This window comes from Molothrus aeneus, chromosome 1 (assembly GCF_037042795.1).
Source record: "Molothrus aeneus isolate 106 chromosome 1, BPBGC_Maene_1.0, whole genome shotgun sequence".
Classification (NCBI taxonomy): Eukaryota; Metazoa; Chordata; class Aves; order Passeriformes; family Icteridae; genus Molothrus; species Molothrus aeneus.
In genome coordinates, this window is record NC_089646.1 from 62,856,940 (window position 1) to 62,882,103 (window position 25,164).

The 25,164-nt window shown below is 40.9% G+C and overlaps 1 protein-coding gene across 1 annotated transcript in view; it reads right to left on the bottom strand.

Moving 5' to 3' along the window:
- RNF144B (ring finger protein 144B) overlaps positions 1 to 20,411 on the bottom strand; it is a 30,688-nt gene extending 10,277 nt beyond the window's left edge. The window contains exons 1-2 of the mRNA XM_066545105.1: positions 20,245 to 20,411; positions 7,142 to 7,246 (exon numbers count right to left, since the gene is read on the bottom strand). Coding sequence (XP_066401202.1) covers positions 7,142 to 7,246; positions 20,245 to 20,409 — 270 coding nt within the window. The 5' untranslated portion in view covers positions 20,410 to 20,411. The remainder of the gene's footprint in view (positions 1 to 7,141; positions 7,247 to 20,244) is intronic.
- Between the last annotated feature and the right edge of the window lie 4,753 nt (positions 20,412 to 25,164).

Here is a 25,164-nt window from a genome sequence, read left to right on the forward strand (position 1 = left end):
AGTCACATGTTTGTCAGATTCAGAATGTGGGACCATTCTCTTTATCTGATCCATTTGTAATATTGTACCAGCACTGGAGATATTTTTCTCTTTTACTGAAAATAAACCTAGACAAATATAAGACCTGGGACCTGATCATTTGAAGCACTGTGAGACAGTGTAGAACTGACAGCTTCAAAGTGACAGGCTTTTAAATCTCACATCCAGTATCCAACCACAGTCCTTCCGATTATTGTAAAGGGCAAAATTTGCCCTCAGTGAAGTGGACACTGGCCCTTGCTGTCCTCCTCAGTTGTAGGGTATAGCACCCATGAGAAGAAATATAATTACAAAAATCCAATATATATTCAACATCATGCTATGAATCATGCTATGAATACATTTCTTTCACAGATGGAAAAAAATTGTATTATAAAATACAAAATTGCTTTATTAATATCTCAAATAGTTTAGACTTGATTGTACACAACTGTATTTTGTAGCAGATACTTGGCTCATTTATTTAACTGAAGCCAGAGGAATACAAAAATGAATCCAAATTATGTAAGATTTAATAATTTAAAGATTCATATGGCTGTAATTAATTAATATTTAAGAGTAATAGGACTGTAAGACAGAGATTTTTCTGGGAAACTCTTCACCTGTTCATCAGAAGTCAGCTGAAACACTCTTGGAAAACATTTTAAAAAAAAAATCAAATGGGTAAAAAGAGTGAAGTTTAGCAATTTCAGCAATAACACATCATTTCAGTTCTGCCCACTCCTCCCCAGGGCAGCTTCACATATAAATAGTTTGGAAAAGGAAAAGAGTCATCTGCATTTCTCTAGCTGGGTGAGCTTTGGCAACTACTTTAAATTTTCCTTCATTACAACTAAATTAAAACAGTGAGTCTCAATGCTGTAAGAGCCACTTGAGTGAATTGTTTAGTTGGCTGGGGTCCTTCTGTACTTGCTTTTACTTCTAACAAACAGTTTTTTCAAGAGCAGTTCTATTGAGCCCAGAATTTCCCATGTATTAAAAATCAGCCTTTTTCATTACAGTGGGAGCAGAGTTATGCATCTTAACACAGATTTCAATAGGAAGCAGAGGCAGTGCTGAAAGCTTCCCATTCTCCTGGGGAAAACTTGAGCTTACCATGCCAGCTTTCCCCACTGGCTTCACTCAGCTCCACTCTTTTTCCTACATATCCTCTTCACAGCTCAGCTTCCCCCTCCCTGCGTGCTCTGGGTGCTGATGGGTTGCAGCCCATCACCTGTGCCACTGACTCCCACAGGCTTGGAAAGACCAGGTCCTGATGGCACCCCCACACAGGTCAGCCTGAGAGGTGCTGAGCCAAAGCCTCTCACAGATTTAGTCTCTTCAGGCATGAGGAAAACAATGCACAAAATCCTGCTGCTGCCTGAATTAAGTGCCATGTGAAAGCTCTATGTGCAAACTTAATTGAAAAAACAACCCAAACAAACATGAATATCAGGTCCCTATAAAAAACCAGCAAATCTTTTCCTCAGGGAACTTTTAATCTTATTTATACCTAATCAAGAAGGACAGTAGTAAGTACAATAAGGGGATTAGGTGTTTATCTCCTCCTATTTGGCATCAGTCTAAATGTCCATTTCCAGACAACTTCTCAAGCCCCACCTGGGTGTCTATCCATCCCAAACACCTCCTCTCCTGCACAATCACTCATGTCTCTGGGCTGCTCAGGGCATGGAAATCTGGAGAGGCAGCAAACCAGCAACCCAGCAGATAGCAAAGAGCCAAAAGAGGAAGACCATGAGTATACCAGAAAACAGACTTTTCTTATTCTATGCTATGAAATTATTCAATGTAGGAAGAAATGCTACAGGACTGTTTGGTGAACTTGTCTTTTTTGTTTTTTAATACTGGGGGTTTTAATTAAAAAAAAAAAAAACACAGGCAAGAACACCTCTCCTGAAAATATCTTGATTTGAGACTTATCAGGCTGTTAGGAGTTGAAATAAGTTTTCTGATTTCCCACACCCTGTAAGCAATATATGGAGTTAAAATCCTCTTGCTATACAGCACAAGAATACACAAAAGCTATTGCTAAGTACAACAGCATTCACCTGAAGTAAAAATATTGATGGACAAAAGCAAAATTCTGAAGGCTTACTACCACAAAGGGCTCCAGCTGGATCCTTGTCAAGCATCCAAAAAGATCATGTCATGAAATGTGTCACAATAACCAGGGTCCCTGCTACTACATGAGACAAAAGAGCAAAGAAAGGAAATTGAAATGGATCACAATAATTTGGTTCAGTGTACACAGCAGCAAATTTTTCCAGGCAGTGCAGTAACCAGGACCCAAGGAAGAACAACTCCCCTGTTTTCAAATACTGGCTACCACAGTGGAAAGGGAAAATCACTACTCCACCTATTCTCAGACTTTCAAGGGACATGCAAGGAGGCAATCAAGCAAATTGAATAGATCTTACTTCCTTTCACACCCATATGAATCAAACTTTGATAATGCCAAGGAAGGGAAGTTCAGCAGGCCAAAAGCTTCTCCCTTTCTCACTTTAGCAGACAGGCAGCAAGGGCAGATCCTATACTGGCAGAAGAATTTGCAAAGGGTGGCATTGCCCACCTCTGCCAAAGTCCCACTCACAGAGGCACTGTTTTCTTTTGCAAGCAGTGTAAAATAGTTCCAACAGAGCCTCTGGTTTGTTTTTGAAACGGGTATGGGAGCTCAGCCTCTATGCTGTTAGAAATTAGACCCACAACTTTCTTTGTCAAGCTACCATGCTCACTAGACTCATAATGAAATACTAAATTATTCATGGTCTCCATTAAAGAGCTCTTATCTTATTTAGCGACAAATAAAAACAAAATTAAGGCTCTCTCACTTGCTCCCCTAGGTTTTACTTAAAAACAAGAAAATAAGAAGAACAGAATTTTTTATTTTGACCCTGAAAAAGATAGGTCAGCCTGGAACATTTTCTTACATTCCTTCTCATTTTACCATTTCAATCTCTTCTGCAGCAAAGCATAAACCAATTTTGAAATTAAAAATAAAACTGATATTTTAGACTGAGTCCCAGTGGGATTTTGTGTTTGGCTAGGTATGGGATATAAGGCAATTAAGAATTCTAAGATCTGGGTTACTGTCCTATTTCAGCATCGCTTTACAGAGTGCTGACAACCCTCTGTCAGGCTGGCACTGGTGTGGATCACAGATTTACACAGACAGAGGGACAGCGAGCAGAACCTGCACTGCATGCAAAGGGGGAATTCTGGAAAAACTTAAGAACCCAAATCAGTGCCTCCTTTACTGACTGCTGCACAGTTTTAATCCAAATCAGATTATGTACACATGGATCGCTGTATTGATGTTATAAACCCCAGAACAATACAGGAATCAGAAACAGCAAAGCACAATGCCCTAGATATTATCCAAGTGAGTATTACAGTAGAAATCCCTGTATGCAGTGGAGATTTACCCTGATTCATCGCTTACACTGGTGACTGGATTCACACCAAGCAAAATAATTTCAAACCATGATAAATTACCCCTTATTTAGATTAGTGATATTAACTGGTCCAATTAAATCAATGGAGCAAGTTCCCAAGAGAGACAGGAATATTCTAGACAGAAGAATTCTGCATGTTTAAAGAGAACTGTATTAACATAAGATGTTCCTTCTACCTTCTGCTTCCAGGAAGGAATCCAAGTAATCTTTGTTTATTGTGGCACTGGAGCTTGAAAGGGCAAACATTTTGTTTAACAAGATTGTTTTTGAACTTCCCCTGTTTTGTGTAACCAGCTATTTGAAAGAGAGTCTGTAGCCAAAACCATTGCCTTACCACCACCACCCCTCATTTACTTCTGCTACAAGACAGCTATACTACAAGCTGCTATCTAGATGTAACAGGTCAAGATGTGACCTAGGATTGCACTTGATTTCAAGCACTTCAGTGGAACAGTTCCTTCTGTTCAAATGCACTATTTGTCAAAACAAAAAAACTACTGGGAAATAAACCAGTTTCAACTAGATTTTGTTGAAGGAAAAAGAAACCAAGGCCAGAGGGGTTTCAGAAAACATATTTTCAAAGTACTGAAAAGTATAATTTTCTAGTTCAAGTGACTTTTCACTTTATGCATTTTAAGATCAAAAAACCTGGAATATTTTTTTCTGAGGTCCAGAGGGACCTCAGAAAGTAAAGCCTTAATTCCCAACATCTCCTATACTCTATGAATAAGCAGTTTATTCCCCAAGCACTGATTAAATATTCAACTGTTTTAAAGAAACACATTCCTACTATTCATACTTGCTCATTTCTTCATGAGACATACAAGAAGAAATTCTATTCTGTGTTAAAATTGTTAACCAGAGTTTTTCCCTCCCTCCATCCCCCAAAAGCAACTGAAGAAGAACACAAATCAGAAGCATGGCAAGAGCTTTGAAAAGGCTCTAGTAATTTAGCACCAAACTAGACAAACTCTTCAGAATTTTACTGAGAAAATAAACAGGACTTAATTCTGATTTGTCTAAATGAAGACAAACTGGTCACTGGAAAGCACTGAAGGAATGTTACGCAGCTTGAATAAGGACCTTGAGAGGGAGAAGAAGGTGAATTTTCAAAGCTATACTGTGTTCATAGCTATACTGTGTTATATATGCTTATAAGCTTTGTTATTAATTGTTCAGTTTCCTTATTGAAGAAAGCTCAATCCAAAATGCACTGAAGCCAATGAAGAGGCTTTCCTTCACTTCAAATTATGCCCAAATTCACCTTTATCTCCCTTTTGCAGGCTATGGCAAAAGGCATTTAAAAAAAGCAAACAAAACAACTGCTTTAGCTAACATAGTGAGATGCATTTAGCTCAAAGGACCCAATTTAGCAACACATCTATGACAAAGACAGTTTGAACTGTTATTTTTTCTTCAAATTGTAACAGTACCTGATGAACAGCAGTCACAGCATAGTCTGAAATGAACATGACATGAAAAATATACCTTTACAAAACACTGATGCTATCTCAGAGGAGAAAAAAAGGGACCTTTTAGTTTTGTTTCTCCCCACAGTACAGGCAACATGTCGATCCTCACACCATGGTCCTGGTGAGGAACCTTGTCCTGCCAGAAGCCAGAGAAAAAAAATCCAGACCCCCCCCAGAGGTGAGAAGCCGCCTAGTTTTACACCAGGAGTTGGAGAGTGTAAGGAATGAACTGTAACTCTAAATAGTGCTTCCATGACAAACAATAGCCCTAGTTAAACACATTCTGTATCATCTGATAAGGTTCTGCTTTTTTAAGAAATAGCTTTAAAAGGCCACATTTTCACAAAGAACAGCCTTTATTTATAGAGAGGAAAAAAAGTAATAGAGAGTGTTCATACATAAATCTGTAGTTTACATACTGTTCTTTTAGATTGTGAATGGAGTCAGTTTATTCTTTATGTCAATACTGTTTTTCTGGGTGGTTTTTTTTTTTTTGCTTAAAGAAATAGGTATTTGGTAAAATACATAAGCAGTAATTTTAACCAGGTTGGGGATTTGTTTGCTATTCAAGCAGAAGGCTTGTGTTTCCAGCACATTGCCAAAAGGGAGTTTCAGAACATTCAGTCATCCACGGGACACTAATGCACATTCGGGCTGTTTAGTCATTCTGCTATCAGCCCAAAAAACACCCAAGGATTAGGCCAGTGGTCCATTACTAAATGCCCCTGGAGTCTCCTTTACTAAGGGGAAATATATATTTCCTAATTCCTATAGCATTATAACCCTGGTTGAACAGAGCAGAACTCTTCCTGTCATTTGGTAATTTTTCTTTAAAAATACATTTTCAATAAAGGCTAGATGCCTCCAATCAGATGCAGTGGGTGGAAGGACATTGCTACACCCTCTCTGTATCTTTGCAGAAAGAGGAGAAAGGGAAACAGCTGGCTGCTTTTCACAATAGCTGGATTCAGCCAAAAAAAAAGGCTCCACCATAACTAAGACAGCTGAAAGCCCCATGACCTGATTCAACTAAGCACAACATTTCAAATGTATGCTGGAGAGCAGATCCAGAATTTTTTCTGGAGAAAAAGTAATTTTTGGTATTGGGAACCACACTGTCACTGATGGCATTTGAATAGGATTATATACTTCTGCCATAGTTACGGCATCTGTGTGCACAGAGCTCAAGATAATCCAGAAGACAAACTTCTCTTCTTCAGTTCAAGGATGGAGATCTAATTCTCCTTGATTTTATTACTCAAATACTGAGAGAATGTACAAAACTAATCAAAATCCCTTAGCCATCTTATTTTTCCTGGGTTTTTTTGCGTGTTGTTGGTTTTTTGGGGTTTTGGTGGGGTTTTTTGTTTGTTTGGTTGGTTTTTGGTTTTTTTTCTTTGGTTTTGGTTTTCTGTTTGGTTTTTTTTGGTTTTTTTTGGTTTTTGGTTTTGTTGTTTTTTTGTTGTTGTTGTTTGGTTTTTTTGTTTTTTTGGTTTTTTGGGGGTTTTTTGGGTTATTTTTTGGGGTTTTTTTTGTCCTACTTGTATTCTCAGGCTCAGCAGAGACATTCCTGCCTCACAGAGCAGGCAAGCAAGCATCCTTGGGTGTATCCCAAGAGATACCTTCCATATCTCTTAAGGCCTACTTCTACCTGGTGTTGTGCAGGTACCTTTCTCTCAATATAATTATACAGCCCTGCATGATTAGATTGGACTGCAAATTGGTTGTTGCAACCCAAGATCAACATACACAAGGAAATTCTGGCCTTGCATACCATCAATCCGAGTTCTTGCTCTTAAGAAAGATGCAAGAATTTCAGTGTTTGCAGTCAAATCAAATCTGACTGAAATGACAGTCTAATGGAGGCTCAGCAATTCTGGGATACAGGGTATTCTGGTTAAGTCACCTGCATGGATAATTCAGAGGCTGTCCAGATGCAAAAGGAACTTCTCCCCCAAGGCGTAGAGGGAGGGAAAAAGGAGCAAAACCCTTGGAAAACATCTGTTTGTTTCTATCACCTCTTGTCAGTCAGGCCTCTTGCCAAAAGCTCATTAAAAGTAATTAAAGGGAGGAAAAATTGTATGATTACATTTCTTATGATGCAGATAAAGAAATTTGGGGGATATATGTTTAAAAAAAAAAAAGAGAGAGAGAAAGAAGTATGAGAAGTATAGATACCTCTGCTTCTTGTAGGGTCCCATGGTTCAAGCATACCATGTCTGGACATGTGATAGGGGAACCACAACCTTCTTGAATTGCCAGCTCCATGTACTGTTTTAGACACTAGAAACAAGCAAAGAAAAGAAAAAAAAAAACGTTATAGCCCACATGTTGGTAACAACCAGATGTCAGAGATGCTGTGCAGTTCCCACCTTCACCACCTTAATTGGCTGTCCTGAAGCTCCAGCACACAGCAAACATCAATTACTGTAAGTGTGAATGCTACAAGTCATTACATTGGAAAGAATGCAACAAAGAACAATTAATTATGCATAACTTCATCTGCCAAGCATTGCATTTACCTAAGTCAGCAAGTCAGACCTTTCAGCCCTAACAACTCCTATGCTCTGCTAAACTGGGATTGGAGAATTTGGCAGGGGTGAGTATCTTTTATCCTAATTAAACAGGCTTTGTGCCTTTGTTTTTCCTCCTGTGTTCTTAATTCAGACTTTCATCCAGCAGTCGCCATTGTAGGAGAACTCATTTACAAGAAAGACACTGTTCTCAGCTGCACAAAAGAAGAAAGGGGTTTAGCACCTGCTTGGGAGGTTATAATGTGCCCTAGAAGATATGTGCAGCTATCAGTTTTTCCTCCCCCTCAACCCTGCCCCCCCCCATAGTTCAAATAATATCCATAATTTATTACAATTTATCATCAGCCTCTACTCTATAGGCTCCAAAGTCTATTTCCAGCATGGAAGCCCCTTTATGAATGTATCCAAATTGTTCCATTACAAAAACAGTAGGCTTCCCCTCCAAGCTCAAAGAGCCCTCTACTCTCCTCACACTTTATTTGGTATGCCAGTTTCAAATATATTCAACTTGTCTTCCTAACATGTATTACAGAGTCTTCAGTAAAATCATGGCACAAAACTCATGCAATGGACCAAAGAACAGTGCTTGAACTGTTCTTCCAAATTGCCTGGGTAAGTAAGTAAGGTCACATCTACAGAAAACAAAACAACAAAGTCTCTTCAAAATAATGGCAAAGCATACAATAAATTGCAAGTCACCATTAACAGAATAACAAAGCATGGACTTCAGACAGATTTCGGTATCAGCTTGTAATGTTTACTGTAAATGAAAATAAACATGTTATGAAAAGTAGAACTAATGTAGTTTTTTTCCCTACAGTTTTATATTTCATGCCCACATTACAAACCTCCTCCCCAGTACTGCTGATTTCTTCATTATTGCCCCATCGATTTTCAAGAAATATGTCAAAGTGAAATAGGGTTTTGAGACCTCTGTCTCTCTGCCAACTTTTGGAAGAGGTACTGAGTTCAAAAGCTAATAGGTGAATGATGGGGAAATCACAGCCCTTCCGAGTATGGCAGCCTTAGACTCTTCAAAAAACATTGTTTTATTATTTATAGGCATGTAACACTCAAGTCTGCATTAGTCTGGACTATTCTGAGAAGGCCTTGCATATTGCACTCTGATGAAAGAAATTTCCTCATTTGTATTTTTTATTGGAAAACTGATTCCCTCTAAACCATCAGGATAATAAGGACCCTTACAAATGGAAATGAGATTTCCTTATTATTCTGTCTGTCTCTCTACTGAAATCTCCAAATTCACATTTTGTTGAATTCTGATGAGCTAAAGAGATACTAGCTCAAGCAAGTAGAATAATCTTAACTTACTGGCATTTTAAATTAACTTACTTTTGATTTGTAAATATTTGAAGTGTATTCTCTTAGAAGAACATTGGGATATAACCTAACTGGTAAGCTTTAAATGTGTATCTCATTAAGAACTAATGTATTCAGATCCAGCATGCACCCCTATAAGAAAGCAGCAGAGCAGGTTGTAAGGAATTGATGGTGCAAGTAGTGTGTGGGAGGTGAAGGAGATACTCACAGGTGAAAAGCAAAAAAGAAATCATGTCAGTTACTGAAGGCAGTATGAGCTCCCTAGGGATTATCAGCCCAGATTTAATCAGGAGTTATTCTTTTATTATTCCGACAGCAGTCTCCATGCCCTGTCCCATCTTCTCACCCACTGCTCCCAAAGGCATCCAGGCACAGCACTTTTACAAAGCCAGTTTACCAATGGGATCAAAGCACTCCCTGGCACAGCAGCTCCATCACAGAGCAGTGAGCAGCAAACAGAAGCAGGTATAGAACCACAGTAGTGCCTGGGAGTGGGCTCCTGGTGACACTGGAGCTGCCAGGGCTGTGCCCACATCTGCCACCATGGGCTGGGCAGTGGCAGCAGGTGACATAGGGAAAGTCAAAAAAAGCATGCCCAGAGCCCAGGGTGGCTCCCAGTGCTGTTACTGATGCAGATGGAGGCTGTGGGTGACCTTGTCCTGCAGCTCCATATTCATTAAACACTGAGCATTGCCCACATGTTTCAGCACGTATCACAGGAGAAATAGGGCAGCAAGTACTCACTCCCTACACAGATTTTCTCCCTGGTTTGTACCTGTTCACAGCCTCCTCCACAAATGATGTAAACAGAAAATTCTGCCCTCAGAGTCCCTTCCCCAAGGCCTGCACAGGCTGCAGTGTGTTAAGTGTACTTCTTAAATCCGTGGGCAGAACCTCCTTACATCTCACTTCATCTCCTCATGGGAGACCTGATTACTTTCTGGATCAAGTCTCAGGGCAGCATTTGGTGAAGGGCAAATGTTTCCTTCCCACCAAAGCATTTAGGTTGCCTTAATTCCTCAGCAAGCATGAGAGAGCAACCTTTTACTTTTGCTAAGATCCTGGCTCCTGTCTCCTCTGTGGTGCTGCCTGATATTTAGTAATTTGTTTTGACAGCATGGTACAGTGGATTTGTATTCTGGGGGCAGCTCAGGTCAGGTGGTTACAGAGGGAGGACAAAGCCTGAGAAGTTACTGCAAGCCCAGCAGCAGCCCAGAGGCTTGTTCTTAATTTAGACTCTCAGGACAGGAGCTCAGAGCACTGACGATTACGCTTTTGTACAAGGATGGGCACGAAGCTCTTAAGGAGCTTCGATCCACAGTATAGATTTTGCAATCATTTTCCATATGCAGTACCTAAGTCATTATGGGTACCAAGCCAGGAGAACAGAGGTTTCTGAGGATTGCTAATGATCTGGATTCTTCTTCTCTTCCAACTCACTGCTTGGTTGTAGGTGAACATAAGTGGCCATCCAGCCTTCTGTGGTTCTTTAGAGGTTGCTATGTTTTCAGCTTGGAGAGATTATGTAATTGGGCTGTGCAGTGCCATGGATCTTCAAGTATTTCCCAGAAAATCTCTCTGTTAAATCATTTTTATAGATATGAAATCTTTGGTCTTGACTTTCTGTGCTTGGAGAAGGTGCTTTGGGTGCAATACAAGAAGGGCTTAAAGTTGCCAGGAAACTTGAAGGAAGCATTTAATATTTATTACTGAAGGATTAGGCTTTTTACCAAAGTATGCACATAAATGAAGATGTGAATTTCTTGTTCCCTCTTATCACCAAAGAAGAAACATTGGAAAATCACTAAAACTCTAAAATATGCCTTCATCTTGCAGAGAAACTCTTTTCAGAGGGGTTTTACCATTATTTACAGCTCAGCTACTAATTCAGCTGCTTACTTGAGAAGTGGCAACTAAGAATATCTGAAAAGATGCAAGCCAAAAACGTGATGAAAAGATGTTTTCATGTCTGTATAATGAATCACAACTGACCTTCTCAGCAGTGTGTCCTCCCACACTTTAGAGAATACATTATTACAGACATAAAATGGCAAGATTTTTTGGGCATTTTGTCTACAAAAATCAACAGTGTCTCAGAAAAACTGCATACACTACATATGCTACTTAATTGCTCTTCAAAATGAAGGGAGAATCAAGATGCTCTGCCTTCTGTGATACAAAGAATTTCCTGAAGGGGTCTTAATCTTGACATCCTAGAAACCATGAGATCTCAACATCCTGGGCTACACTCTCCCACCAATTTCCTGCAGTATGGTGACTTTTGAACACGGAGAGCTGTCAGTGGCTGGGGTGGCCTCAACACAGGATCTGTGCCTTTTGGTGACATTAATGCCATCCTCTTACTTTCCATGGCCAGAGCCAGCAAAATTTCCATGAATGTGTCGCATAGCCAAGCAAGGATGGTTGAGACAACAAACTAAAAATTGACCAAGGTCCTGCTGAACAGGTTAGAATCCTGCTGACCACAGAACACACACTGGAGGTTTGACTCCGTTATGTTCACCCCTCAAATAAAAAGCAGACAGAAACACAAGTAGTTTATACCTGCAAGTGCGCTCTAATCAGTTAACTCAGATTTTGCCCCACTGAGCAACTATATCATGTACATATCTGTGCTCTGGGAAACAATAAAATCCTGAGGCATTCAAGCAAGAGAGATAAATTCAAATGTGATAATATAATTCCACTAGTAAAATTCAGTACACCTAACAGAATGTTTTGTTGCTGATCTAGCTTTGTGAAGCATGTTTTGCTCACACAGGACTACTGACAACTTCAGTCAAAAGAGGACTACAAGTATTTTTTTCTCTGCCTGAGATTCATAATGTGTAATAACTTTTTTTTCAATAATTTGCTGTCTAAGCATTTTGGGGCAAGATTTTTTCCTCTTATGCTGGTTTTGTCTTTCAAGGCCATCGCCTTCCTCTATTTAATAAAATAACATCAATATCCAGTTACCTATGTCACAAAATGCTACTCATGAGTTTTTTTTGGTGGGGTTTGTTTTTTTTTTTTTTTTTTGGTTTAGTTTTTTTTGTACCTTGCAAAACTTGTAGGAAATATTATTATTTAGGCAAATTCTTACAAATTCCCCAAGTAAATATTCCCCTCCTGGAGCTAAGGGTCTGTTGAAAGAGTACATCGAAATGCAACGGAGTCATCTTTAATAATACACTGAAAAGCCTAATCAAGGAATGCACAAACTAGTAATGTAAAAGATTCCTTCTTCAACAATAAACAGAAGTGCTTTCTATGGTCAGCTTTGAGCCTAAGAATGAAAATTCTGTTCAGGCTATTAATGGATTTTTTATTTCAACACTTCTGCATGCTGCTCTAACTTCAACTTTTTTTTTCCCCAAAAGTATGTTGTACAGAGGCTATTTTTAATGTACTTATCAAGAAAAAGATGTCCGCTTGGTTATGTATTTACTCTGCAAAGGGATCATAACAGTTCTGCATTTTAACATAAAAATGAGTTCAAAGTGTAACTTTAGCGTTAGGTTGCTAGGTAATGATGTGACAAAGGCACTATATCCCTTTCACTGTGAGATCTGAAGTTTCTATTCAAATCCACTTTCAGAAAATTTATGTATCAAAGACAAAAGATGGATCTCAATCATTCCTACATACTGCTTTTCAAGTACCTGGACATGTTTCATTACCTTGCTCCTCTCTGACCTGCCTGCAGCTGTTCAGATCCCAAAATACAGCCTCATTAGTTTGGATACAAAAGCATAAAAGAAACCCCTTATGTAATATGACAAAACTGAACAGATATCTTTATTAAGAAACAAGGAGGGAGGGCTAGAAACAAAAAAGAAACAGAAAACACTGGCTTATTTTCCTGTCAAATGCCACCAATACTGCTGCCAGCCCCTGTGCAGCAGCTGGTAAGTAAGGGTATTTGTCTTTAATTCAGTTATGGAAAGGTAAAGAACAGATCTACAGTATTTCCCAGACAGTACGAGGCGATGATCTACATTAAATGTGAAAATGCACAAAATTATTGAAGGCATGTTGCCAAAACAAGGTCTTTCCTCCTAACATGTAACTTGAAGACAATTTCCATTCAAAAAAAACAGAAGAAAAACTCGGGTCTCCCTCTTAAAATCCACAGGAATTATTTACAATGTTAAATCTGTCTTCCAAAGATCTTCTCAAAACTCTGTTTGTTTGGGGTTCAGGCTCTGTTTAGCCTAGGCTTTTTTACAAACTCCAGGTTTGAGGGCAGGGGGCAGAAATACTGTACATGGAGAGAATACTTCACTTTTCAGTTGACATTCCAGAGTGCCTCATGATTCAAAACAGATGAACAGATAGGCATTCCGTTTTTATTTTAGTTCTGGATCATGGTTATGTACTTTTTATTCAGTGAGACATAACATTCATTTATTTCTTATACTTTAGAAACGTTACCTGTTCTTTAGTGCGTACACAATCTACTATTACGAATTTTGGTGAGACAGTTCACGTCAGAACTCTAAATTTATACCACCTTGATCTACCCAGCATCTAATCAAACATGTACTAAGATAAATGTACACCCGTAGACAGTACTCATAGTGTTTATGGCAGATCTATATAATGTTTAATAATATGTTCATCATTGCTGTGACATCTGCACTTCCACATGATCCATCACCAAAATGGATCAGTCACTTTCAATGTGTAGTACTCAAACTCCTCAAGTATCTCTCAGAAGGTCTTAAAACTAGATGAAACAAGTCTATTGGCAATTAGCTTGGAGGCATTTGCACTTCACTTGGAAAAAAAGTGAGGTTCTTCCAATTAAAGTTTTTAGACAAAAATAGAAATCTCTTCATTTGCTAAGATAAACTTATGATAGGCACAGTTTAAAGCAAGAAGCAAAATTCCAATGAAATATTGCCCAATCTCTATTTTAGCTGCTAAGGTCCAGATACAGTGATAAATGAACAGATAGAAGATCAAATGTAAAGAAGATCAGGCCACATAAGAGCCTTATCAATAAAGATGCTTGAAAGGAAGTGAAAAAATGCCCCTGTAGCTTCAAAGAACATAATATAGTCAGTTCATGGCTCAGAAGGAGGGAAGGAATAACATCACTAACTAGAATTTAATTTTGTCATGACCAAATGAAAACACCAAGCAAACAAGACAGTGGACCAGAACATAATTGCATCCTCTTGGTCCACAAGCCTATTTTTTATGGGATCCTTCAAATGTACCTGAGAAATATACTGTCACCAGCTTTGTCTCAAAATATCTACCAGTGATGCTGAATTCGGCTCAGAAACACAGTATGAAACCATGGGGCCCAAGACATCCTAGCAGCCTTTCATAAAAAGCAGGAAAGGTTCCTGGTAATTGCTGCCACGAAGTGGTACCACCAAATAGAAAAGAACCAGAGAAACTCATACTTCACAAAATTGAACCTGCTGCAAATATAATTTCTCTTGCCAAAAATCCGTGTCAGGCCAAACCTGGCCTTACAACAGCTACAAAACAGACACGAGCATGAGGCTTATGTCACAGTCTGGCTCAGAAGTCTCTGTGGCACTTCAAGGCACTGACAACTTACTTCATATAGATTTCTTCATTGGTTAAATGGAGATAACACCAACTGCATCGATGCAATGCTGTCATTAAAACATTAGTTCCCTCTTCCTCCCATCCTCCCTTGGCTACCATCCAGAGGCTGCCACCTCTACTGACTTCAGAAACATGCAGTCCCTCTTCCTGAATTGTAGTATCCCTCAAAAGTCAATGGGTACATCTATACTCTTGATAACCCAACTCTGCCTTTGGTGGTATTCTGCACAGAAATAAATGCAAGAAGTTCTTAAACCATCAAAATTACTATGGAAGTGCTCTGTGTTCAGTGCCAGTATTACCAGGTGTAGGAATTCTCTTTTTTAAAACTTGAAAAAAATTTATTCTGAAACATTTCAAATGTCAAGCAGGGAAAAAAAGAATCCCAAATGTCAACACTTCCAAATGGAAAACAACCTGAGATGAGTTTCATATAAAGTAAGTGGGGCATTGCAGCACAAGGCATATTTAGGAAGAGGAGAAGGTAGTGAGTGTTCTGGTGCAGTTGTGAGAAGGTGTCTCATAGGATGGGGAGAAAAAAAGACAACAAACCCATTATTGAAAATGAGGACAAACAAACAGAAGTGATACTAAAACCCAGTGTTGGCTAGATGATGGCAAATCCAAATATTCCCTTACTCATAAGTTTCACTAAGTATTATTTCAGTGGGTTATTGATACACAGTTGTTTCACTGAGCAGGTATCCAATTCTTTTTTGCATCTTCCTTGTCCTTGATTTGCTTGATCTCCTCTGCTCTCTGACTCTTCTGCTCATGTTTTTTGCAAAGACCCCTCATATTAGTTTTTCCAGTTTCCCAGTGCCCCCCTCCACAAACAATCTGAAACATCACAGCACTAAGGGCCAAATGTCTCTGTTCAGCCACCCAAAGGAGGCAGGACAATGCACAGCTGTTCTTGAAAAGATTAAGGAAAACAGAGGAGCCTTAGAGTCTGCTGTTGACAAAGTACCAACAGAGAAACTCCTATTTCTCTAACAGTTTCTTCTCTAGTAAAAGCAGCCATCAGCAGCCTCTTTCTGAGGCTGAAGCCTCCCCAGGGCCCAGGCAGGTGACTGTCCATGGCACCACACCATCCACGGCAGCAAAGGAGCCTTCTGAGCCCATGCCTTGCCCTAGCCTTGCTGTCATACACCGCTGCAGCAGAAAATCTTGTTCTTCAATTACCTTTGGAACACTGCCCACTTGTAGAAGCACAAGCAAGCACAGAAGCTACCTGGGCTAGCATGCTGACTCCTGCTTCTCCTAAGGTTGCATTGAAGTTTAATCTCATTTGGACTGCATGGTGTGCACCAAAATAACAAACAGGTAGATCATCATGGTATTTGTTTTACGCATTTTGTAACCCAGTTGCCTCACACTCTTCTCACAAGTACAAGACTCAACAAAGAATTTGCTTGGGAAAAAGAAAGGGTGAATCATGCTAGTTCTGCATAAACCTGTGCCAACAACACAGAATAACATAATTGAAAGCATTTTCTGTTTTCAGTTTGTTACACATTGTCTCCAACATCTCAAACCCTGTGTCAGTAAATAACACACAAGACAAATGGACATAAGCTGCTGCTTGACATAAATAGCAGCAATCCCATTTATTGCTCACCTGGCTCTCATTGGGGCCCTGAAATGCTTAAGAGGAGGCAAAGAAAAGATGAAAGACAAAACCAGAAAGAATTGGTGTGGTGCAGGGTAAAGCCAACACTGGTAATTTTTACTGACCCCTAAGACCACGTTTCTGCAACAGCAGTGCACTGGTTCCTCCTGTCACCACTGCCACCAGAGCAATCTTACCCCACCTGCTAAAACCTCACCTCCACAACTGCTTACAGGCTACAGACTCACAAGGAGTCTTTCCTAGGGCCCTTGGTATTTCCAGTGTTACTGCCAGTCCTGCACTCCCCTCTAGCACTTCCAAAGGGTAGAGTGCGCTGTGCCAGACACCAGGGCAATTGTAGCTCAGGGGATGCAAGGTGCACATGATCACACCACTCACTGACTCTCCCTGCTGCTTTCCCAGTTTCAGCCATGTTTTGAAAAGGCAGGAGTCTCCTAGATGCACACTTTCCAGACTGTCTAATGAGCACCAAAGCCCAGGCAAGACCCAGTGCCCTGTGCAAAGGCAAAGTGGGGAGGGTGGCCGGTCCATTCCTGGCACTGCCTCACCAGAGTACTCCTGAGTCTTACCTGAGTGAGGCGCTGCGAGAGCTGTCTGGGCAAAGAAGGAAGGAAAAGAGCAAACATTTAGGGACTTTTATTAGAAGTAAGTATAATATTCAAAGTATTATTCTGTAAGTGGATCAATCAAGAAGTAATTAATATTAGTTTGCTTTGGACCCAGATGCACTAAAGTGCTGTAAAATACTGTATTTTTTAACACTGTAATGGTGTGGACAAACACAGTGTATAATTATTTCACATACATATGTGAACACCATCACCACCATGGGGGCAAAAACCTGAGCAGCTGCACATCCAAGGAAGAGAAAATTGTAACAAAAGGTAAATGTAAGGGCCTGCTGATAAGAAGGACATCCCCACCAAATATACAAGGATGAGTGGGAAGACAAGGAACAAGATGAGCAGTATCAGGAACGATGAGACCCCCCTCCCCTTTTGGGAAAGGGATAAGTAAAGGTGACAAAGGGACCATAAAATCATGGAGCTTGATCAATACAGATATTGCTGAATATCCATATGCAAAAGTGTGCACCACAGCATGGCACTCTGCAAAGATTTTATAGATACAGGAAATGAACTGAATAATGTAAAGTTCAGTCCTCTAAAAATTTCACAGATAAAATATATCTCACATCTCTTCCCAACCCTCTTCAGAGATCAGTCTTTCATTAAAAATTAATCTAAATCCGAACACAATGAAACCAAGTCATTAGGTACACTACAGCCATTTCCAAATTCTTGGGATGTGTAAATGTGTGCTTTATCTCACACTGCAGTGGAATCTTATGCCAAGTGCAACATGTTGAAAAATACAAGGCTCATGCCTCTTCAGACCTGACTGAGCTACCAAGTAAGATGGCGAGTATGTTCTGCAAGCCATCTGCTTTTTCTGCTGAGAAGAGAGAGACTAAAAATGTTTACAGTTATTTGAAAAACTCCTGCCCTACTAGAAACATTCCACCAAAATGCAAACATACACATGCTAAAGCACAGTTTACTTACTTTGGCTAGAACACAGCTTTTATGGGGTATTTTGTTTATTGCAAGAGTTTCTAAGATGAAAAAAAATAGCTGTACAGAATTCTAAGTTGTCTGAATGCCTTGGTTTTACAGTCTACAAATGGAAAGGAAACATAACCTCACCCCCACAGATATCTAAATAGTAACAATTTCTAATTATTTCCACAGCCACAAATACTATGAAAAATAATCATTGTTGCAGCATCACCATTACAGTTAGGAAGGAAAAAAAAAAAAAACCAAAAAAAAACAAAAAAAAAACCAAAAAAAAAAACAGAAGACTTCACATGTAACAGAACAAAAATTTAACAAAAACAATGGTTTCAGCTTATTGGAGCAGAACCTATTATTTCCATGTCAAGCCCTTTTCTATTTCAAGTTTAATACTACTCCTGGATATATAAAATTACCCTTAGTGACAGAAGAATAAGCTATACAAGCTGAGAGCATTGCTAGCTGAAAAACTGCAAAACTGATTTGTGCTCAATCCCAGAACTCACAGAGGATATTCTTACCCCAAAATCTTTCTTAAGTGTAGTATGAAGGTATCTAGATGTCCTGGCATGAGTGAGAGGAAATTTAGGGCATGGCACACCAGTAGAGCTGCTGCAGGCTGTGCCCCAAGCAATCCCCCATGCAAGTCTCAGCACTCCCAAGTCAAGCTGCTCCTGACACTGTTTTTTGGAGGCTGCCCAAAAATGCAACTCATATGGCCTCCCAGAAACTGCTCTGGCTTTAAGACAGAGAACCATGTAGCCAGGTTAAGAGTTTCCAGAGCCCTCTTTGTTACAGGATGCAAGATCTACATGTCTGGGCATACATCAGCCCAGACACATCCGTTGGGAGGACACTGGGACACAGGCAACAGTCAGACAAATGCTGGACTTGGGAGCATAAACACAACTGAGACATATTATGCCCATTGAAACAAATAGAGCATGTCTAAAGGCTTCTCCCAGCTGCATTCAGGCTCACCCATGGCTGGCTCTTGGTTCAAAGTCAAAGTTTGCACAGATGCCAAGTAACTGTGACTGCACCTTCCTTGACACTGTCACAGCACTGGAGCACCAAGCTCACAGCATTCACTCTTCCTGGTGCTGGCCAGGGAAGGAGTGTATGGATGTGATGGCAGCTGTGGCACTGACAGGGGGCATGCAGGCACAACAACACCCCCAGCCATTCCTGACCTCTCCCTTTGGCCAGTGTCCTGTTGGAGTGCAGAGTCCAGCTCTGGCTGGCACAGTCCTCAGCAGCCCATGCTTCCCTAAGGGTTACTCTACCCAGCTAACATTGAGGTTCATGTACCATTAACAATATTAAATCAGTGACACTGAACTCTTGACATAGGAGTGGGACCACTGTAAAAGTATCAACTTCTCCAGTTTTCTGGGGTTTTTTTTTGTTTTTAAAGCAGTATCTTCACATTACCTTTAGGTTACGCATTCTTCAAACTTTTGTTACAAACTAAAATACAGAAATGTTTCGTGCAAGTCATTATGGAAAACAAACTTCAAGAAGTTCAGGTTGAAATGCATATTAATCAATCTTATCTTAGTTTCTTGAAATACACAGCTAGATTCTCATCCTGTTTAAGCTACCCTGAATTCAGCATAAGTGAAGATATTCTCACCCTAGCTGGCTTCACAAATATCCAATTTCTTCATTAATTCGAACAAGCAAGGGTAAAACTTAAACATACTTGCTTGATGTTTATCCACAATTTTTTTAAAAATAAAATCAAGTACATTTATTCTAGAGTTTAAAATAAAACCAAACCAACACCCACCCCACCCCCCTGCACAAAAAGACCAAAACAAGCAAACAAATGAAAAACAAACAACAAAAAGCAGACACCAACATCCTCTAGTGACTTCTGACCTGTTTTCAGGTCAGGTACTTTAGTTACCATTAGTGAGGTACATCAAAGTCACTACCACCAGAGAAACAAGGTCCATTTTTCCCATGCTGACAAAGAGACCAGAAGAGTACTACTATCTGTAGGGCTTTTATCAGCTCGTTCAACTTCTCCCTCTATCACTTCCACCAGCTTTATTTGATCTGAATTTGCAGGCCAAAAAGTCCTTACTGACTACTATAGGCAATGCATGACCTGAGCAACATCTCTGCAGCACAAAGGTTCAAAAGGCCATTTTTGTTTAGGTTTTCTGATTGCCCTTAAAAGTTACATAGAAGACTTTAAAGGTCCCTGAGAACTCAGAAAAGGATACTAGGGAAACAAAAGCTCACAGCTATCCTATGATATTTCAAGGTTTTGCTTCAGAAAAAAGTAAATACAGAGATTGCATGCAAACTGTGTATGTTCAACACTCTTAAACTGCATCTTATTTCCTTTTATTTATACTTTTTACTAGTGCTTGCTATGGGAACATTTATTAGTTACAAATTATCAAAAGTAAAATGACAAGAGCAATCTTTTAAATAAGGCAAGATAGTCTAACACCAAATGCTCTTTAGAAAAGCATCCTGTGTCAGCATGGGTGTAACATATGCTTGTACAAGACAAGCAATCCTATCTCACAGTTCTGTCCATCTTCCGTTACCCTGCTTCTGTAATGTAAAGGCACTGACAGATCTTACCGCTGTACAAAAGACGCAGCTGCATTCCTGAAGAGTGGTCATCTTATCCCGGGAATATTCACAGAGACATAGCTTGCACGTGAGGAGAGGCTCCAGAGCTAACTCTCCAGCTTCTGACTCATCAGCTGTCATGGTGTCAGGACAAGCCTTCTCAGCAGAGCCCATTCAGTCATTAATGGTGCAACTCAGCCTGAAAAGAGAAATTGGCAGCTGAAACTTTGTCCAAACCATGCAGTCACTTCCATTGCTTTGAAAATTTACATCTCAGATCCATAGAAGTACCTGCACACCCAAATGTACTACTCAACATCTTGGAACCATTCAAGATTTACAAAGAGATCACACCTCTTTAATAGACCTGAACTGGCTGAGTTCTCTGAGAACATTCACCTTGCTGGCACAAAGCATCTCAGTCAAGCTGCTTAACATCAAAATAAAGAAAAAGCCAAACAAACACAAAACAAAACTCACACAGATGGGGCCTTTTCAAATGAGTTTCAGACTCATACTCCCACCCAAATGGGATCCTTCAGTCTTCACTGCACCCACACAGTTCCATTGAGTGTCTCCACTCCCACCTTCTATTCCAGTTGGTGGCTTGGAAACTCCCCTAGGCAGTGCAAGACAAGAACAGACTCCCACTTTCTAGGCAAGCGCTTCAAACATTTAGTCTGCAATGCTGGTGGTGGGTACCATGAACTCCACCTTCTCTGTCACTGAGATAGTGAGCTGGCAGTCTATTTATTGCAAGAGGGATGGTGAAAGCATCTAAACCCAGGAAAGGGCTTCAGCTTGCATGTGCTACTTCACACAGGGCTGGAGCTTAAAACCAAATGAGTAAGAGCATTTTATGTACAATCCTCTTTTTTGCATTGCCTTAATGATGCCAAAAAGTAGCTTTTGTGCATCTCACTTCCTGGCATCCAGCTCTTCTATTTATTTCATAGACCTCTGAGGCATTTAACTGATGTTTGTGAACCAAGTGCACTAGTACTTTGACAGAGAGATGCTCACCAAAGCCATGTTTTCACTAACATCACAGCAGTGCTTGGGAATGAAATTTCTCTTCTTTGATGAGCAGCAGATGGAAATGCCATGTCTGCATGTAATGCTTTCTGGCCTAAACATTTGAAAACACTGCACCATAATCGTAAAAAATCTCAAGACCCTCATTCTTACACATAACACTGAAAAAGCAATTAAAGAGAATATCCTCGTGCTTAAGCTGGAACAATGCAAAGCCTATTTGCAGATTTTACTCACCTCAGCACAGACAGTGAGGTTCACTACAGTATTTAAGGCACAGAAAAATCTATCCACATCTCTAAGAAACTTGGCCCAGCTTCCACAGACCTCCTTCTGAATACACTTTGCTGATGGCAAGACAACCGTCACACATATTTTACAAGCAGAGACCTGATGGCCAGCTGTGCACAGCTGCTTGCAGCAACACCAAGAGTGCAGCTCTACTAAATCTGAAGAGCTGCATCACAAATGAAAGCTGCATGAACATGAAACCAATCAAAACCTATTGATGTGCCTGTCAGATCCGACATCTCATGAGGGAAACCAGAGACTTGAGCCCTTTGGTCCTCTTCTGCTGGCCTCCCTTGCAGCCCTGAGCACCCTCTGGGCAGGGCTGTCAGGTCACATTTGGCAGCACGTCTCTGCTGCCATTCAGTGGCTGCTGGAGTGTCCAACGCAGCTGCAGACCATCAATGCATTTGTGATGTACTGATGTGCAGTGCCTGCTGAATTCCTCCCTAGGGGGAGAATGATGGGGCTCGTGGAGTTTGTGGAACCCTTCCCTGCGGCTCCCATCTCATAACCTTACTCACAGCTGAGCCCATCCCCAGGCCTGTCCCCAAAGCCTCATGCCCTGTGCTCCCACAATCTGCAGGAAGACACTTTATCCACAATAAATCTGGGTCAGAGGATACTTAGCCCTTTTTAATTTTTACACGTGGTAGTTTCCTAGACTATCCTGTCAGAGAAGCCATCAGATTTGTATTTTGGAATGTCTTTCTTGCAAGCACACAGTTTCAAGAGATATGAGCATCATGGCCAAGATTCTGGCAACCAAACTCCTGACCACAAATCCAAAGCAAACTCTCTTTTTATGGCTTGCTATCACTAGTTCATAACATACAGTACACCCACACAATTCTTGTTGCAGTCCTGGGGCCTGCTACCCTGATGCCCCTCACAATTTGCTCTGTACAACTCCAGAGCTTGAGCTCCAGCATGGCCAGAAGGCTTAGAAGGAAGTCTCCCTCTGAGTCAGGAACTGCAACAATCTTCTGTAATTACTGCAGAAGGGTGGGGGGGAACACTGAGTCACTGAAAATGCTATGGCAGATCAAGAACTACCTGTTATTTAAACCCACGTGCTAGACATTATCTCAGTATTTAGGAGAACTGTAACACATTTACTCAGATTGCTTTTCAACAGCAGCTGCATCTGTACAGGTGAGCTACTCACCCTCACTCTGCAGTGATCTGAGATTTCTACACAGTAAAAAGCAGCAAAGGTAAAAGGACAGATGCACAAAAGAACAGGAAGGAATATTTCAAGATGTGGGAATGGATATAAAATGGATACAACCGTTTCAAAACTCACTGTTTTTCTTATAACTAAAAGGGTTATGACCCTGCATGCAGGCAGCATTAAGGCAGCTGTAGGAAGATTCAGGTGTGTGACTGAGTTTTAGGGCTAGAGGCTAATTTTAGATGGCCTAGATCCAGCATTTAGTGTGACAGTGAGGAACAGGCTCCTGACACACTGCTCTGTGCTAGTAGCAGCCTAATGCCACAGTGTGATGGCTGTAGGGACTCATTATGATATCCTGTTGTCATTGATGATAACCCTTGTCCCTGAAGACCGTAGGTTAAATTCAGTTTTACTCCTTTATTCACCCTTCCCTCACACCAAGATGCCAGAGCACAGCTGAGGTTCTCCATAAAAAAGGCAGAGCACCCTGTGGAAAACTCCAGCAGACAACACCAAGCAAGCCTGGCACATCAGAGGATCCACCCCCAGCCAGCCCAGGCTGGCTCAGTTCACTGCAGCCTCATTAACTCCATCAGAGTTCATCAAACAAAGAGAACAGGATCAGAGAACACAGAGACAGCTCCATGTCCTGCATGCTCAGCTCTTGAAGGAAACACCATGGCTATCAGGAAGAGCACTCCTCCCTGAGAGGTCCCAGGTCCCTGAGAGGCCAGCTTGCAAACAAGCAGCTCTCTGGGTCAGGCTGGCACAGGAAAAGCCATCCTGTTAGTGCTGAACACCTGCCTGTCAAAGGGACAGCACACCCGTGGCCTGCTGGCCCTGCTCCTTTTCCCAGAGCAACCCAGCCCACACTGGTCCTTCCATCTGCCCATGAGAACTGGGACTTCTGCTACTGCTGCCAAGGGACACTTGTTAGGGGAAGAGCTCAGGGTTACAAAGAAGGGTAGCCCCATTCACCAGCAGCTGGGCTCTGAGATCAGGTCTGCAGGGGAAGTTCATTCTCATCATCATCAGATCAGATGGTGATAACAGTATCTTCCTCCAGTTCCCAGCCTCTACTCCTCCTGTTCTTCTCCAACACTTCAAAATGCATTGTCCTCTCTCAAGATCTCCAACTATCTCCTCAACTTTATAAGCCCAGCAGAACTGACTCTTCCAGGTTCAGCAGGGAAGCCATGAAGTTCCACCTCAGCTGCTCTGAATTTTTATGGCTTTCACTTTGCTACAATTGTCCCACAGACTGTGATTACTTAATTACACATCCATCAGTCCTCTTTACAGAGGATTAAAATTCCTATTGTAATTACAAGTGAGGTGCCAATAGGTTAGATTGAAAATTAAGCATCTTGGGTGTACGTGTTGTGCACGAGAAAAGGGAGTCACTGAAAAATGAGTTAAGAACAAAAAGTAAAACTTCATTCTGTATTTAGTTATATGAACAAAAGTGGTCAGAAATTAAAGTAAATTGAAAGTTTCTGAAAAACAATGGACACTCATATAAATACAACATATAGTTAAACATTAAAATCTTCTCTTTCGTGCTTACAAACACAAATGACCTGTTTAGGAAAGCATCCCAAACAAAGCAAGAAATGTGTCACTGAAACTGTAGTGCAGCACCTCAACTCTGCAAAAAAACCTCCACTGAACAGCAGCACAGGCTCCATGAGACGTCGTGGAATACAGACAAAGACTTCTTGAGGGCATTCTAATCCAGAGAAATATACTGGTCTGAATCCTGCACCAGTGTGAATCATGGCAAGGAAGGGTCAAACTGGCCCTGGCACGCGTCAACACTCAGGAACTCAAAGATCCATTTTTTTGGATCTACTTCTATCAGCCACGTACACACACGCAGATCATACCCCTTTCACATTGCACAGGATTTCCAGGAAATTGGACATCTTTCCTCAAATTGTATGCTGCTCAGCTCATAAGAACACTCATACTTCCCTGGCTGTGACCCTGACGGTGCTGATGGCACAGGACAAGGCAGGACCAGAAAGTCTGAATAAATGTGAGCGAGATAGTGAGGGTCAGCCCTGTGGGGTGCAAACTGCACAGTCACCAGGACCACAGCTCGCCAAGCGCTCACACCTGTCAACGTTTCCATTTCACTCATCTGCCTGCGGACACTTTCCCTTTGTCTCTGGGAGGTGACAAAGCTTTGTACTTTCTTGTAGCACTGGAACATCTCAACACTGCCCATAAGACAACAAACATTAGAGTGTGCTCAAAGCAGAAAGGGCTGAGAAGGGTAAGGACAAGCAGAAACACTAACACGAAAACATGGAGCTTTTGAGTGAAGTACGAAAATCAGAAGAAAAGCACTGGAGGAAGGAATGCAGAACTTGTCTGACTTCAGGGCCTCCTGACATTAGAGTGTCTGATGTCTAACCTTGAAAATT